This window comes from Ranitomeya imitator, chromosome 6, assembly GCF_032444005.1.
Source record: "Ranitomeya imitator isolate aRanImi1 chromosome 6, aRanImi1.pri, whole genome shotgun sequence".
Taxonomy (NCBI): Eukaryota; Metazoa; Chordata; class Amphibia; order Anura; family Dendrobatidae; genus Ranitomeya; species Ranitomeya imitator.
Window position 1 is genome coordinate 192,201,955 of NC_091287.1, and position 17,799 is coordinate 192,219,753.

A 17,799-nucleotide genomic window follows, 5' to 3' on the forward strand; every position below is an offset into this window, starting at 1 on the left:
CAGAAGTACAGACAGACGGAAGTGACCCTTAGACAATTATATAGTAGATTTCCCCCCACCCCCTTTTTTTTTTTTCTTTTAACCCCTTTTACCCCCAAGGGTGGTTTGCACGTTAATGACCAGGCCAATTTTTAATATTCTGATCACTGTCCCTTTATGAGGTTATAACTCTGGAACGCTTCAACGGATCCCAGTGATTCTGACAATGTTTTCTCGTGACATAATGTACTTCATGATAGTGGTAAAATTTCTGATACTACCTGTGTTTATTTGTGAAAAAAATGGAAATTTGGCGAAAATTTTGAAAATTTCGCAGTTTTCCAACTTTGAATTTTTATGCAATTAAATCACAGAGATATGTCACACAAAATACCTAATAAGTAACATTTCCCACATGTCTACTTTACATCAGCACAATTTTGGAAACAACATTTTTTTTTGCTAGGGAGTTATAAGGGTTAAAAGTTGACCAGCAATTTCCCATTTTTACAACACCATTTTTTTTTAGGGACCACATCTCATTTGAATTCATTTTGAGGGGTCTATATGATAGAAAATACCCAAGTGTGACACCATTCTAAAAACTGCACCCCTCAAGGTGCTCAAAACCACATTCAAGAAGTTTATTAACCCTTCAGGTGTTTCACAGGAATTTTTGGAATGTTTAAATAAAAATGAACATTTTACTTTTTTACACAAAAAATTTACTTCAGCTCCAATTTGTTTTATTTTACCAAGGGTAACAGGAGAAAATGGACCCCGAAAGTTGTTGTACAATTTGTCCTGAGTACGCCGATACCCCATATGTGCGGGTAAACCACTGTTTGGGCGCAAAGACAGAGCTTGGAAGCGAAGGAGCGCCATATGACTTTTCAATGCAAAATTGACTGGAATTGAGATGGGACGCCATATTGTGTTTGGAGAGCCACTGATGTGCCTAAACATTGAAAACCCCCACAAGTGACACCATTTTGGAAAGTAGACCCCCTAAGGAACTTATCTAGAGGTGTGGTGAGCACTTTGACCCACCAAGTGCTTCACAGAAGTTTATAATGCAGAGCCGTAAAAATAAAACAAAAATTTTTTCCCACAAAAATTATTTTTTAGCCCCCAGTTTTATATTTTTCCAAAGGTAAGAGGAGAAATAGGACAAATTGGAGAACAATATTTAGGGTCCAGAGTATGCTGATACCCGATATGTGGGGAGGAACCACCTTTTGAGCGCATGGCAGAGCTCGGAAGTGAAGGAGCATCATTTGGAATGCAGACTTAGATGGATTGGTCTGCAGGCGTCACATTGCGTTTGCAGAGCCCCAGTTTTGTATTTTTCCGAGGGTATCAGGAGAAATTGGACCCTAAATATTGTTCTCCAATTTGTCCCAAGTACGCTGATAACCGATCTGTGTGGGGGAACCACCATTTGAGTGCATGGCAGAGCTTGGAAGGGAAGGAGCATCATTTGGAATGCAGACTTAGATGGATTGGTCTGCAGGCGTCACATTGCGTTTGCAGAGCCCCTAATGTACCTAAACAGTAGAAACCCCGCACAAGTGACCCCATATTGGAAACTAGACCACCCCAAGGAACTTATCTAGATGTGTTGTGAGAACTTTGAACCCCCAAGTGTTTCACTACAGTTTATAACGCAGAGCCGTGAAAATAAAAAAATCTTTTTTTTCCCCACAAAAATTTTTTTTTAGCTCCCAGTTTTGTATTTTCCCAAGGGTAACAGGAGAAATTGGACCCCAAAAGTTGTTGTCCAATTTGTCCTGAGTACGCTAATACCCCATATGTTGGGGTAAACCCCTGTTTGAGCGCATGGGAGAGTTCGGAAGGGAAGGAGCACTGTTTTACTTTTTCAATGCAGAATTGGCTGTATTTGAGACCGGACGCCATGTCGCGTTTCGAGAGCCCCTGATGTGCCTGAACAGTGGAAACCCCCAAATTATAACTGAAACCCTAATCCAAACACACCCCTAACCCTAATCCCAACGGTAATCCTAACCACACCTCTAACCCAGACACACCCCTAACCCTAATCCCAACCCTAATCCCAACCGTAAATGTAATCCAAACCCTAACCCTAACTTTAGCCCCAACCCTAACTGTAGCCTTACCCCTAGCCCCAACCCTAACCCTAGCCCTAACGGGAAAATGGAAATAAATACATTTTTTTAATTTTTTAATTTTTCCCTAACTAAGGGGGTGATGAAGGGGGTTTTGATTTACTTTTATAGTGGGTTTTTTAGCGAATTTTTATGATTGTCAGTCATCACACACTGAAAGACGCTTTTTATTGCAAAAAATATTTTTTGCGTTACCACATTTTGAGAGCTATAATTTTTCCATATTTGAGTCCACAGAGTCATGTGAGGTCTTGTTTTTTGCGGGACGAGTTGACGTTTTTATTGGTAAAATTTTCAGGCACGTGACATTTTTTGATCGCTTTTTAGGCTACGTTCACATTTGCCGTGGGGCGCAGCATCGTCGACGCATGCGTCATGCACCCCTATCTTTAACATGGGGGGCGCATGGACATGCGCCGTATGCGTTGTCATGCGTTTTATGACGCTTGCCTTTTTTTGGCGCACCAGACAGGACGCGGACGACGCTACAGGTTGCAGTTTTGATGCGTCACATTTCCGAAGAAAAACGCATGCAACGCACGTGCGTCGTAAATGCGACAAAAAAACCACATTAGTGTCTATGAAAAACGCATAGGGCGCAGGTGCCTGCGTTGAGCCGCGTTTTTTGACGCATGCGTCTTTTGACTAAATGTATTTTTTGGGGGCGTTTTGGATTTTTAATTGTATAGGACAATGCATGCGTCAAAAAACGCTGTGTTGTGTGTGCGTTTGCCATGCGTTGTGCGTTGCGTCGACGACGCTGCGCCAAATAACGCAAATGTGAACGTAGCCTTATTCCGATTTTTGTGAGGCAGAATGACCAAAAACCAGCTATTCATGAATTTCTTTTGGGGGAGCCGTTTATACCGTTCCGCGTTTGGTAAAATTGATAAAGCAATTTTATTCTTCTGGTCAGTACGATTACAGTGATACCTCATTTATATCTTTTTTTATGTTTGGCGCTTTTATACGATAAAAATTATTTTGTAGAAAAAATCATTATTTTTGCATCGCTTTATTCTGAGGACTATAACTTTTTGATTTTTTCGCTGATGATGCTGTATGGCAGCTCGTTTTTTGCGGGACAAGATGACGTTTTCAGTGGTACCATGGTTATTTATATTTTTTTTTTTAGATTGCGTGTTATTCCATTTTTTATTCGGCGGTATGATAATAAAGCGTTATTTTTTGCCTCTTTTTCCTTACGGTGTTTACTGAAGGGGTTAACTAGTGGGACAGTTTTATAGGTTGGGTCGTTACGGACGCGGCGATACTAAATATGTGTACTTTTATTGTTTTTTTTTTTTTTATTTAGATAAAGAAATGTATTTATGGGAATAAAAATTTTTTTCTTTATTTAGGTTTTTTTTTTTTTTTTTTACACATGTGGAAATTTTTTTTTTTTTTACTTTTTTTTACTTGGTTTGCACAGCACTCTGCTCTGAGCAGGCACTTGGTAAGCCACCTCCCTCCCTGCAGGACCCGGATGCCGCAGCCATTTTGGATCCGGGGCTGCTGCAGGGAGGAAGGTAAGAGACCCTCGCAGCAACGTGATCACATCGCGTTGCTGCGGGGGTTTCAGGGAAGACCGCAGGGAGCCCCTCCCTGCGCGATGCTTCCCTATACCGCCGACACACAGCGATCATGTTTGATTGCGGTGTGTCGGGGGTTAATGCGCCGGGGGTGGTCCGTGACTGCTCCTGGCACATAGTGCCGGATGTCCGCTGCGATAGGCAGCTGACACCCGGCCACGATCGGCCGCGCTCCCCCCGTGAGCGCGGCCGATCGCGCTGGTCATACTATTCCGTCCTTGGGAATTAAGGCCCACCCCACATGGACGGAATAGTACGTCCAATGACAGATAGGGGTTAATATTGTTACCATTTTTAGTTTTTTTTTTAGTAACTTTTTTTACTTTGTTCCACTATGGAACTTTCATCTTTTGCAGGTTGATAGCTTGTATAATATAGAGATGCAGGAGCATTCCTATGCTATGCAAACTGTCAGCTTTCCACTGAAAAAGTTGCTTCATCATGCACTGCAAATGAACAGGTAATTTTGCTAGCTCATGAGGACATCGGGTCACCATGGCAACAATCGGAACCCCGCTGTGACATTGCAAGGTCTCCGATCATAGGGCAGAGGGCCTTCTTCCCTGTGCCTGCTTCCGAAATGCTGCAATCAAGTTAGATTAGATAACAGGAGGACAAAAGAGCAAACTGATTATATCTAAAAGATATATCATGTTATTATGTCATACTAAAGGTAAAATGTCACAACAATTTATAGAACACCAAAAACAATGCAGACTTATGAACCCCACCCACACCTATCCCCACCCCACATATACACTTCAATCCCTGGAAAAATAAATAAAGGTCCAAAGACCATAACTCACTACCATCTAAAGTGCAATAGTGCATGGCAAGCAATGCAGCGCCTACCAACAGCCTCTAGCTGCCGCAAAACGCGTGTCGGGACCCTCCATCCACCCCCCCTCCTTGTTTCCACTCATCTGTTGGTAAGCGCTGCATTGCTTGCCATGCACTATTGCACTTTAGATGTTAGATAGAGGGGTGTACCGTTATTCCCGATCATCTGGTTCATGAATGCTGCTTCCCTGACGTCCTGAGTTACGGTCTTTGGACCTTTATTTATTTATTTTTCCAGGGATTGAAGTGTATATGTGGGGTGGGGATAGGTGTGGGTGGGGTTCATAACAGTCTGCATTGTTTTTGGTGTTCTATATATTGTTGTGACATTTTACCTTTTCTATGATATAATAAAATGATATGATATCTTTTAGATATAATCAGTTTGTTCTTTTTGTCCTCCTGTTATCTGATACTGTTTGGAGCTGATTTTTGATTTGGGTTTGCAGACAGATATTCTCTGCCACCCTGGTCTCTAAGTATGTACATGGGATTTTGGTTGCAATCAAGTTAGATTGCAGCATTTAGGGGGTTAAAGTGCCAGTAGCAGTGCAGGAATCAGCTGACAACCGGCAGCGATCTCACACGCAAAATCGCCGGGACGTGTCCATACGTCTCAGGTCATTAAGTACCAGGTCACAGGGACATATGGATATGTCTCGGGTGGTAAAGGGGTTACAGGCTGTCAGTATCTGCCATTACTGCCAACTCTTTTAGTAGGGCATTCCACCAAAAATGAGTGCCCCCTGGTCCTTAGTACGGTCGTTCGAAGGAATAAGTTGTGTGCCAATTCTTTGTACTGACCACAATATATATATATATATATATATATATATATATATATATATATATATATATATATATATATATATATATATATATATATATATTAATTATACATACATATAAATGAGGTCTCTCTGAGACGTTAAAGGGAACCTGTCACCCCGTTTTTTGAGATATAAATACTGTTAAATAGGGCCTGCGCTGTGCGTTACTATAGTGTATGTTGTGTACCCTGATTCCCCAAACTCGGCTTTGGGAAAATGGCCGCCGCGATCTCTTGTGCGCACGCGCGGCATCCCGCGGCCATTTTCCTGAAGCCCCGTGCAGCAGAGCACTCCATCTGCGCACGCGCGGCCCCAGGAAGATGGCCGCCCCCACCGATGACAGGGGGTGATAGCGCAGATCGCGCGCTCCTTGTTCACGTGCCCACAGTGGATTAGTCACCTCAACGTGCGGACACCACTACGCCACCAACGTAAAGCTGAGGAAGAAACAGCGCTGTGAACACGCCCATCCGACCTGACCAGCCTGATTGACAGGCGAAAACGGCGACTTTGGTAATGTATTGCGCAGCGTAGGTGGGGAATCAGGGTACACTACATACACTATAGTAACGCACAGCGCAGGCCCTATTTAACAGTATTTATATCTCAATCTCAAAAAACGGGGTGACAGGTTCCCTTTAAAAGATTTGAAATGTTGAATTGCAGAATATAATGAAAATACATTTCAGCAGCTTTTCACAAGTGGACAAGGATACAACATACAAGTTGCTTCCTTTTATATTAGCTGGAAATGCCCTGTCAACTGGAAACAAATTCTAAACACTTACCAAGTTGATTATAACTTGTTTTCCGTAACTAATTATCTGTGAGTCAAAATGTCGCTGAAATCCATCCATCTGAAAAAACATGAAAAACAAAACACCTATTATTATTATATAGTACTATCAATAGTACCATCATATTCTACAGCGCTTTACCATCGCTGTCCCAAATGGGGCTCACAATTTAAAATCCCTATCAGTATGTTTTGAGTGTGGAAACATGGGGAGAGTATACAAACTCCTTGCAGATGTTGTCTTTGGTCAGATCTGAACCCAAGACTGTTTATTCTCTCATCCGAGAGAATCGGGTCGATTATGCAAATCAAACTTTGATCAAAATAATAATAATAAAGTAAGATGTCCCTTACTTTTAGGTCTCCTCTCCCTATACCTCTATGCTACTATACTTTGATGATTCTGCTGGTTTGTTCTAATCTGATTTACCATATGTCTGTTGTAAGCAGTTTTCGAATTACTATGCCAGATTTCATTATGCTATTTACCCTATGTAATCCTGATCCCTTCACCCCCACTTTTTTCCTCCTCCAGAAATGACACCCCAACCCCATTTTACTTAATCATGTATTACCTGCTTATTATTTATTATTGTCAATTCCCCTGTTTTTGTTTTTTTTTGCATATATAATTGTGCTCAAAAGTTTATATTCCCCGGCAGAATTTTTGCTTTCTTGGCCTGTTTTCAGAGAAATGAATGATGAAAGCAAAACTTTTTCTCCATTCATGGTTAGTGGTTGGGTGAAGCCTTTATTGTCAAACAACTGTTTTCTCTTTTTAAATCATAACGACAACCGAAAACATCCAAATGACCCTGATCAAAAGTTTACATACCCCACTTCTTAATACCGTGTCTTGCCCCCTCTAACATCAATTACAGGTTGAAGTCTTTTGTGGTAGTTGTGGATGAGGTTCTTTATTTTCTCAGATGGTAAAGCTGCCCACTCTTCTTAGCAAAAAGTCTCCAGTTCCTGTAAATTCATGGGCTGTCTAGTAAGATCTGCGCTCTTGAGATCTCCTTAGAGTGGCTCAATGATATTGAGGTCAGGAGACTGAGATGGCCACTCCAGAACCTTCACTTTGTCCTGCTGTAGGCAATGACAGGTTGACTTGGCCTTGTGTTTTGGATAATTGTCATGTTGCAACGTCCAAGTACGTACCATGCGCAGCTTCCAGACATGAGTGTAAATTTGCCTCCAGTATTTGCTGATAACGTGCTGCATTCATCTTTCAACTTTGACCAAGTTTCCTCTGCCTTTGTAGCTCACAAATCCCCAATACATCAGCGATCCGCCTCCTTGCTTTACAGTAGAAATGGTGTTCCTTTCATGATAGGCCTTGCTGACCTCTCTCCAAATGTGACGTTTATGGTTGTGGCCAAAAAAGTTCAATTTTGGGCTCATTACTCCAAATTACCTTGTTCCAGAAGTTTTGAGGCTTGTTTGTACTGTTTTGCGTATTGTAGGTGAGCTACTTTGTGGCATTTGTGCAGTGATGGCTTTTGTCAGCCCATTTTTCTTCAAGTACCTCCTTATTGTGCATCTTGAAACCACCACACTGCTAGCTTTTAGAGAGTCTGTATTTCAACTGATGTTATTTGTGAGTTTTTCTTTATCTTCGTCTACCTGACCATGGTTTTGTTTTTACATAGCCCCTCATTTTCCATTTGTTAATCACAGTTTGAATGCTGCTGACTGGCATTATCAATTCCTTGGATAACGTTTTGTATCCCTTTCCTGTTTTATACAGTTCAACTACCTTTTCCCGTAGATCCGTTGACAATTCTTTTGCTTTCGCCATTGACTCACAATCCAGAAAAGTTAGTGGCTGGATGAAAGATGCTACAGTTTGTCTGGATCCCAGAAACTCACTCAGCTTTTATACACACACACTGATTACAAGCAAACAGGTCATAGATGAGGATGCTACCTTTAGTAGCCATTCAAACTCATTTGTGTCAACTTCTGTGCATGTTATCAGGCCACAATCACCAGGGTATGTGAACTTTTGATCAGGGTCATTTGGATGTTTTGAGTTGTCATTATGATTTAAAAAGAGAAAACAGTAGTTTAACAAAAAAATGGCTTCACCCAACCACTAACCATGAATGGAGAATAAGTTTTGGTGTTATTATACTTTTTTTATAGCGCCATTTATTCCATGGCGCTTTACATGTGAAAAGGCGGCAAATATAGACAAATACAATAAACATGAGCAAAAACAAGGTACTAACAGGTACAGAAGGAATGCCCGCGAGGGCTCACAGTCTACGGGGATGGGTAAGGATACACTAGGAGAGGGTAGAGTTGGTTGTGTGGCGATTCAGTAGGTTGAGGATCACAATCATTCTTGAGGATCATTGATAGTTGAGAATGATTCATATTCTCTGAAAAAAGGCCAAGAAAGCAAAAATTGTGCCGGGGTATGTAAACTTTTGAGCACAACTGCAATTTTTGTACATTTTTTTGTATTGTCTTGTGTTTATCACATTATATGTGCTAACATATCTGATGGTACCTATATGCACTTTAGGTGACCTTGATCAAAGCCATTTTTGGTGGAAACTGATCAAAATAAAATATTCACTTATTACATCATGATCTTCGTTCTCCATAGTCTTTTAGGTGCTGAAGTTTTTTGCCTATGATCTGATTTTTTGTTCGTACTCGTACCAATAAAGAGAGCCTATAAATTACTCAAAAAAATTGTGTTAAATATCTTGAAAAAACCCCGTCGCTCCCCTGATTCTGCTGCTCTTTTCATTTTAACATTCATCATGGAGCTTATTTTAAAGGGAACCTATCATGTCATTTGTAGCAACTAAACTGTCCCCAGTGATGCAATATGCATTAGTAACATTGTTTACAATCTGGTGTACGCGAGTACTGAATCCGCCTGTCTGTACCCAGCTTCACCAAATGTGTGCACATTCGCTGGAACAGCTGCACGTCAGTCTCTCTCTGAGACCACGCAATTTTACAACAGGACAGAGATTTATGTCTGCGCAGCAGCGCGTTGCAGGGGAGATTATGTGGATGACGAAGGGATGCGTCATCCACACAAAGCAAGAAAGAAGACAGCGATCATAAGAAGATGGGAGGCGCCAAACCAAGAAAATCAAACCCCCTCGGACTGGACCGCCCCACAGCTGAGTATAATAAAAGTTCCTTTTCTTACAGGTCGGGGGCTTATATGCATCATAATACAATGCCGTATATCAGCCCTGAAAGGTGGTGGACGTATCTCATATCGGTCAAACCTGGTGACAGGTTCCCTTTAAATGAAAAAGGGCATAACCAGCGAGAGACTTGTTATGTACCGAGTCTGCTCTCCTGATCTACATGTTTCACACTGGTAATTTAGCTTCCTATGACCTGCATGCACTTATAAACGGCTTAAGAGGGTTGTAACTAATGACAAATTCCCTTTTAATATGCGAATTGCCTCTTCTGAGAAAAAGAGGACTTAAACTCTATAGCGCCACCTGTTGGAAGTAGCGATCCTACAAGTCACAATCAACCCTTTAAACGAGTCGTGCAATATGACTTAGGATAAAAGCCAAATCAGTATCTCAATTCGCAGACACGGTGTTTCAGGCTGTTGGCCCTCGTCAGTGCGAAGCATGAGAACTAATTTGGCTAGGTGAGAGACTTTTTCCCTTTTAGACATCTCAGGAGACATGGGGCAGGAGCACAGGCATCACAGGAGACTCTCTGGCTCGGTCTTCTACCTGGTGACAGGAGCGCATCACTTGCCATCTCAGCCCATCATCCTGACACTGACAACTGGCAAGTGTCACGATGAATTCTTTCACTGCAAGCGCCACAGTGTTCAGTAGTGAATGCAGCTGCAAGCCCAAGCAATGTGGGAATCTGCCCAGGGGCCAGAGAAAAGGTCATTGTGGGTTGTAAATGGCCCGCGGGCCTGAGGTTCTTCACCCCTGATCTATGTAGTGACTCTGCTATACTGGATCAGTGACCTCACATGAGGACTGTTCGCAAAGAAGAATAAAGGGGTTGTAGTATTTAGGCTGTTATTAATTCATGAGTTCTGATAGAATAAACTTTCCTACTACTCAGTCCCCAGGTACAGGAATGCTTTGTCACAGTTCAGGTCTTCGTTGTTAGAATGCAGTAGTGATGTCTCTTAGGGTATGTGCACACGATGCAGATTTAGTGCAGTTCTGCAGCGTTTTTTTCTGCAGCAGAAACGCTGCAGAACTGCACTGTGAGTTACAATTCAATGAAAATCAATAGAAAAAAAAAAAGCTGTGCACATGGTGCAGAAAAATCCGTGCAGAAACGCTGCAGATTTCAAAGAAGTGCATGTCACTTCTTTTGTGCAGTTCTGCAGCGTTTCTGCACCCGTAGGCTCCCATTTTGTGGGTCAAATCCGCATAAAAACTGCAGATGTAAAAACCATCTGCAGATTTTATGCGGATTTGGGTGTCAAAACCGCAGCAGACGGAAGTGACGTCAGTGATGTGGAGGAAGTGTGTGGGCGGAGTGTAGTGAAGTTAGTGTATGGTCGATGTGAAGCGTATGGTGGAAATGGTATGTAGTGTCTGTGTGTCGGTCTGTGTGTGTGTCGGTCTCTGTGTCTGTCTCTCTGTCAGTAGTGACTCATTGTAGTCATTCGTCGGGTGGGACTACTTCTCCCATCGAAATGTGATGGGAGAGTTGTCCCATCGTCAGGCGACTGACTACAATGGGTTAAAAACACAAACACACATAAAACATACATTACATACAACATATAACATGTGCCCCCACCCCACCGATCCCCCCCAAGCCACCGATCTGTCCGGTACACTGCTCCGGCTCCCCTCCGTCCTGTGTTCCGCTCCCCCCGTGCTCCAATCACCCCCCCGTGCTCTGATCCACCCCCCCCACCCCCCGTGCTCCGATCCACCCCCCCCCCCGGTGCCCGATCCACACCCCCCCCCCGCGCTCCGATCCACCACCCCCCTGTGCCCGATCCACCCCCCGCGCGCTCCGATCCACACACCCCCCCCCCCCCCCGTGCTCCGATCCACCCCCCATCTCCTCATACTTACCGTTCCTCCCGGGGTCCGTCCGTCTTCTCCCTGGGCGTCGCCATCTTCCAAAATGGCGGGCGCATGCGCAGTGCGCCCGCCGAATCTGCCGGCCGGCAGATTCGTTCCAAAGTGCATTTTGATCACTGAGATATAACCTATCTCAGTGATCAAAATAAAAAAAATAGTAAATAACCCCCCCCCCCCTTTGTCACCCCCATAGGTAGGAACAATAAAAAGATAAAGATTTTTTTTTCCCACTAAGGTTAGAATAGGGTTAGGGTTAGGGCTAGGGTTAGGTCTAGGGCTAGGGCTAGGGTTAGGGTTAGGGTTAGGTCTAGGGTTAGGGTTAGGTCTAGGGTTAGGTCTAGGGCTAGGGTTAGGGCTAGGGTTAGGGCTAGGTCTAGGGTTAGGTCTAGGGTTAGGTCTAGGGTTAGGTCTAGGGTTAGGACAAGGGTTAGGGTTAGGGCTAGGGTTAGGGCTAGGGTTAGGGCTAGGTTTAGGGCTAGGGCTTAATTTAGCTTTAAAAAACGCTTACAAAACTGCATGAAAAAAACGCACAAAACGCAAAAAAACGCACAAAAAACGCACAAAAAACGCACAACAAACGCACAACAAACGCACAACAAACGCACAACAAACGCACAACAAACGCACAACAAACGCACAACAAACGCACAAAAAACGCACAAAAAACGCACAAAAAACGCACAAAAAACGCACAAAAAACGCACAAAAAACGCACAAAAAACACACAAAAAACGCACTTCAAATCTGCACTGTAAAAAACGCATAAAAAACGCACAAAAAACGCACCTGCAGATTCTGCCAGGAGATGCAGATTTAGTGCAGAACTGCAGCAGCTTTTTCTGCACCAAATCTGCATTGTGTGCACACAGCCTTAGGGTGCTTTCACATTGTGTCAATTTGCTCTCTTTTTGTGGCTCCTGTTGGATCTTGCATTTGAAATTTCCCCTGTAAACTGGGATTCGGACGTATGCACTGACGGGAACATAGACTAAAATGGTGCTGGCAGAGCAAACGTGCGCTCTTACATTCATAATTTTTGAGCTTATTACACTATATAGTATACCATGTCTGGGTGTCAGCCTCCTGTAGGCATATACTTCCAAAAATGATGCATGACAAAGAGCAAGTTCAATCTGCCAGCACCATTATAGTCCATGGCCCCATTGGAACATACGTTCGAATCCTGTTTCGCGGGGGGAGAGGCAGATGAAAGCCCAGACAGGAGCCACAAACGTGGAGAAAAGCAAAATGTGAAGCACACTTTTACAGAACTGCAGCAAATCTTTAAGCTCTTTGTCCCATACCATCTAAAGAGCTCAGAGATTTACAGTTATAAGCAGTGCAAGATACGGTACATTAAATGGGTTTTCTAAGCTAAGATTCACATAACAAAAAAAATACCTAAAAAATATTTTAAGTACCGGTAGTTCAGTTTTATTAATTGACAATAGCCAGATCATCATTTTATGTAGGTAAACACATGCCTTATCTTTGTCTTAACATCCTGGTAATGGGCATTCTTTTATCATCATAAACTACACTTTCCATTGTTTATATGCTCTAACTTCATCCCATCTGTAATTCCTGTGTTCTCTCTATCTGAACCAGTGCAGTACTAACTTCTATAAATGATAGGTTGTGCAATCTCCACAAGACAAAAAAAAAAAAACACAACAGAGCAGGGGCTGCGTTCTCAATTGTGTTGGGTTTTTTAAATGTGGTATCAATAACTGCAAAACTTGCAAATATGCATGCATCACTAAAGTCTTTCACAATATGCAAGCTTTAATATTAAACAATACGTACCTGTATACTCGAGTATAAGCTGAGATTTTCAGCCCGCTTTTTTGGGCTGAAAGTGACCCTCTCGGCTTATACTCGAGTCATTGTCGGGGGGGGAGGTGTCGGGGGGGGGGGGGTGTTGGCGGGGGAGCGGCGCGGTGACAATCACCTGCTCCTGGCGCTGTCCCTGCATGTCCCATGGTCTCCGAGCAGCTCTTCCTGTGTTCAGCTGCCGGCTCCCGGAGACCATCGGACAGTGAGACGCTGCCAGGGACCGCGCCGGGAGCAAGTGAGTATATCGGGGGAGGTGAGCACTGCGCGATAGTCACATTCCTCGTTCCACCGCTGCGCGCTGCTCTGTCTTCCATCCTCTGCACTTACTGTTCAGGTCAGAGGGCGTGATGACGCGATTAGTGTGCGTGCCGCCCTCTACCTGAACAGTCAATGCAGAGGCTGGAAGACAGAGCAGCGCGTGGAACGAGGAAGGTGACTATCGCAAGTGCTGGGGGCCTGAGCGGAGAGATGAGTATGCGATTTTTTAATTTTAATCGCAGCAACAGCATATGGGGCAAATGTGTGGAGCATCTTATAGGGCATAAGGTGTGGAATATATCATGGGGCGTAATGTGTGGAGCATCTTATGGGGCCAAAATGTGTGGAGTATCTCATGGGGCATAATGTGTGGGGCATCTTATGGGGCCATAATGTATGGAGCATCTTATGGGGCATAATGTGTGGAGTATCTTATGGGGCATAATGTGTGGAGCATCTTATGGGGCATAATGTGTGGAGCATCTTATGGGGCATAATGTGTGGAGCATCTTATGGGGCATAATGTGTGGAGCATCTTATGGGGCCATAATGTGTGGAGCATCTCATGGGGCATAATGTGTGGAGCATCTCATGGGGCATAATGTATGGAGCATCTTATGGAGCCATTTTTATTTATTATACATTTTTATAGCGCCATTTATTCCATGGCGCTTCACATGTGAATATGGAGCAAATATAGACAAGTACATTAAACATGAGCAAATAAGGCACACAGGTAAATAAGGAGGGAGGACCCTGCCCGCGAGGGCTGACAGTCTGCAGGGGATGGGTGATGAAACACTAGGAGAGGGTAGGGCAGGTTGTGCGGCGGTTCAGTAAATTCAGGATGACTCCAGGCTGTAGGCTTGTCGGAAGAGGTGAGTCTTCAGGTTCTTTTTGAAGGTTTCTATGGTAGGCGAGAGTCTGATGTGTTGGGGTAGAGAGTTCCAGAGTATGGGGGAAGCACGGGAGAAGTCTTGGATGCGGTTGTGGGAAGAAGAGATGAGAAGGGAGTAGAGAAGGAGGACTTGAGAGGATCGGAGGTTGCGTGTAGGTAGGTACCGGGAGACCATGTCACAGATGTATGGAGGAGACAGGTTGTGGATGGCTTTGTATGTCATTGTGAGGGTTTTAAACCGGAGTCTCTGGGCGATAGGAAGCCATTGAAGGGCTTGACATAGGGGAGAGGCTGGGGAATAGCGGGGAGACAGGTAGATTAGTCGGGCAGCAGAGTGTAGGATGGATTGGACGGGTGCCAGACTGCTAGAGGGGAGTCCAGAGAGTAGGAGGTTGCAGTAGTCGAGGCGGGAGATAAGGGCATGCACTTGCGTTTTTGTGGTGTCGCGGTCAAGGAAAGCAAGGATCCGGGAAATATTTTTGAGTTTGAGACGGCAGGAGGAGGCAAGGGCTTGGATATGTGGCTTGAAAGAGAGGGCAGAGTCGAGGATCACCCCAAGGCACCGAGCGTGTGGGACTTCGGAAAGTGAGCAGCCATTGACATTGATGGATAGGTCTGTTGGAGGGGTAGAGTGAGATGGGGTAAAGATGATGAATTCTGTTTTGTCCATGCTCAGTTGTAGAAAGCGAGCAGAAAAGAAGGCTGAGATAGACAGTGTGGGATTTTGGTAAGTAAGGAGGTGAGGTCAGCGTGTCATCAGCGTAGAGGTGGTACTGCATACCGTGGGATTCTATGAGCTGTCCCAGGCCGAAAGTGTAGATGGAGAAGAGTAGGGGTCCTAGAACAGAGCCTTGAGGAACACCGACTGACAAGATATGACGAGATCCAGGAAAGGGCCAAGTCTGTGATGCCAAGAGATGAGAGGATTTGTAGCAGAAGGGAGTGGTCCACAGTGTCGAAGGCAGAAGACAGGTCCAGGAGAAGGAGGATAGAGTAGTGTCGCTTGCTCCTGGCAGTTAGTATGTCATTGGTGACTTTAGTTAGGGCAGTTTCAGTTGAGTGATGGGAATGGAAGCCAGATTGTAACCGAGCAAAGAGGGAGCAGGAAGAGAGGTGGGAGGACAGTTCAAGATGGACGTGTTGCTCCAGCAATTTGGAGGCATAAGGGAGAAGAGATATCGGGCGATAGCTAGACGCAGAGGATGGGTCGAGGGAGGGCTTTTTGAGGATGGGTGTGATCTTGGCATGCTTGAAGGATGAGGGGAAGACACCTGTTGTGAGTGAGAGGTTGAAGAGGTGCGTGGAGAGGTTGAAGACCGTGGAAAGGTTAGGGATGAGGTGGGACGGGAGCAGGTCGAGATGGCAGGTGGTGATGTGACAGGAGGGTGGAGAGCTGATCTTCTGTCATGGTGGAGAAGCTGGTTTTGGAGGAGCAGGGTTGAGCAGCTAAGAGAGGCAGTGGGCGCTGTGGGCCAAAGCTTTCTCTGATCGTATCGATCTTCTGTTTAAAGAAAGAGGCAAAGTCTTCAGCAGAAATGAGGGGGAGGGAGGAGGTGCTGGGGGAAGGAGTAGAGAATTGAAAGTGTTGAACAGCTGTTTAGGGTTGTGAGACAGGGAGGGTATGAGAGATGAGAAGTTTGTTTTGCGGCAGTGAGCGCAGACTTGAAGCTGGCGAGGGACTGCTTGTATGCAGTGAAGTGGTCGGCAGAGCGGGATTGCTTCCATCTCCGCTCAGCGATCCTGGAAGCCCGTCTCAATTCTTTGGTCAGGCTGGTCAGCCAGGGCTGCCTGTTGAGTGTATGAGTTTTGCTATGCATGAGCGGGGCGGCCGAATCGAGTGTTGCTGTTATTGAGGTGTTATAAAAAGTGGCAGCAGCATCTGTGTCATGAAGGGAGGCTATGTCTGTAAGAGGGAGAAGGGACTCAGAGAGTGATTGTAAGTTGAGATGTTTGAGATTTCTGCGAGGGAGTTTGTGGAGTGGGGGTTGCACATTTGGAGAGGAGAGGGAAGAGAATGTCAGTAGGTTGCGGTCAGACAGGGGGAGGGGTGTGTTAATGAGATTAGTTAGGGAGCAGAGGCGGGTGAAGATGAGGTTCAGCGTGTGGCCATCTTTGTGAGTGGCCCCAGAGGACCATTGAGTGAGGCCAAAGGAGGCAGTCAGTGATAAAAATTTAGAGGCAGCTGAGGTGGAAGTGTCAATGGGGATATTGAAATCACCCATGATAATAGTGAGGATGTCAACAGAGAGGAATCTAAGTAGCCAGGTGGTGAAGTGGTCGAGAAAGGTGGAGATGGCTAGTTCTGGGGAGCGGTAGATGATAGCCAGCTGGAGATTGGAGGGGGAATAGATGCGGACAGAGTGCACCTCAAACGAGGGAAGAGTAGCGGAGGGTGGTAGCGGGATTGGAGTGAAGGAGCAGGTGTCGGACAGGAGCAAGCCAACTCCCTCCACCACGTTTGTTGCTGGGGCGAGGGGTGTGAGAGAGGTGGAATCCGCCATAGGGGAGCGCAGATGAAGAGGTGAAAGGGGGTGAGCCAGGTTTCAGTGAGGCCGAGAAAGGAGAGTTTGTTGGTGATGAAGAGGTCATGGATAAATGGCAGTTTGTTGCAGACGGAGCGCCATCAACCATTATGCAGCATTGTATGGGGCAAATGTTTCTATGGAGCATCTTATGGGGCCATTATTAACCTTTGTGCTGCATTATATGCGGCATATTTTAATATGGAGCATTATATGGGGTGTATTTTGTATGGAGCATCTTATGGGGCCCATCATGAACTGTACTGAGCATTATATGGGGCTCCCGATTCAATATGGATATTCAAAAACACTTAACCTACTGATGTCTCAATAAATTTTACTTTTATTGGTATCTATTTTTATTTTTGACATTTACCGGTAGCTGCTGCATTTTCCACCTTAGGCTTATACTTGAATCAATACGTTTTCCCAGTTTTTTGTGGCAAAATTAGGGGGGTCGGCTTATACTCGGGTCGGCTTATACTAGAGTATATACGGTAAACTGTAATTCCACAAATATCGTCTACAAGATAGACTGCAAAGCATGCAAACTGTCCTATGTAGGATGTACGTCCAGAAAACTAAAAACTCGGATTAGAGAACATCTTTTTGACATTACTAACACTAAGGCCGGGATCATACATGGGAGAAATATGGCCGAGTCTCGCATGTTAATACCCGGCATTGACGCCTGCACTACGGAGCAAAGCGTGTGGCCTCATAGCAATACATGGAGCCGCACGCTCTGCTCCGGAGTGCAGGCGGCAGTGCCGGGTATTAACATGCGAGACTTGGCCGTATTTCTCGCATGTGTGATCCCGGCCTAATAATTCAGACCGTAATGTGTCAGCAGCGTCCAAACACTTTATCACACACCATGCCCGCAGCGCACCACAGTTCCAAGTTCAGGGAATTGAACATGTCAGCATACCTCCCCCGGGAGGAGATAGACGGCGGCTCCTCACACGAGAAGCTTTTTGGATATATCATCTTAACACCAGAGTCCCTGGGGGATTACATAAACGGAAGGAATTA

General features: G+C 44.8%; 1 protein-coding gene across 1 annotated transcript in view; it reads right to left on the minus strand.

Moving 5' to 3' along the window:
* SACM1L (SAC1 like phosphatidylinositide phosphatase) overlaps window positions 1-17,799 on the minus strand; it is a 458,875-nt gene that overhangs the window by 190,065 nt on the left and 251,011 nt on the right. Inside the window, exon 11 of the mRNA XM_069730398.1 lies at window positions 6,177-6,245. Coding sequence (XP_069586499.1) covers window positions 6,177-6,245 — 69 coding nt within the window. The remainder of the gene's footprint in view (window positions 1-6,176; window positions 6,246-17,799) is intronic.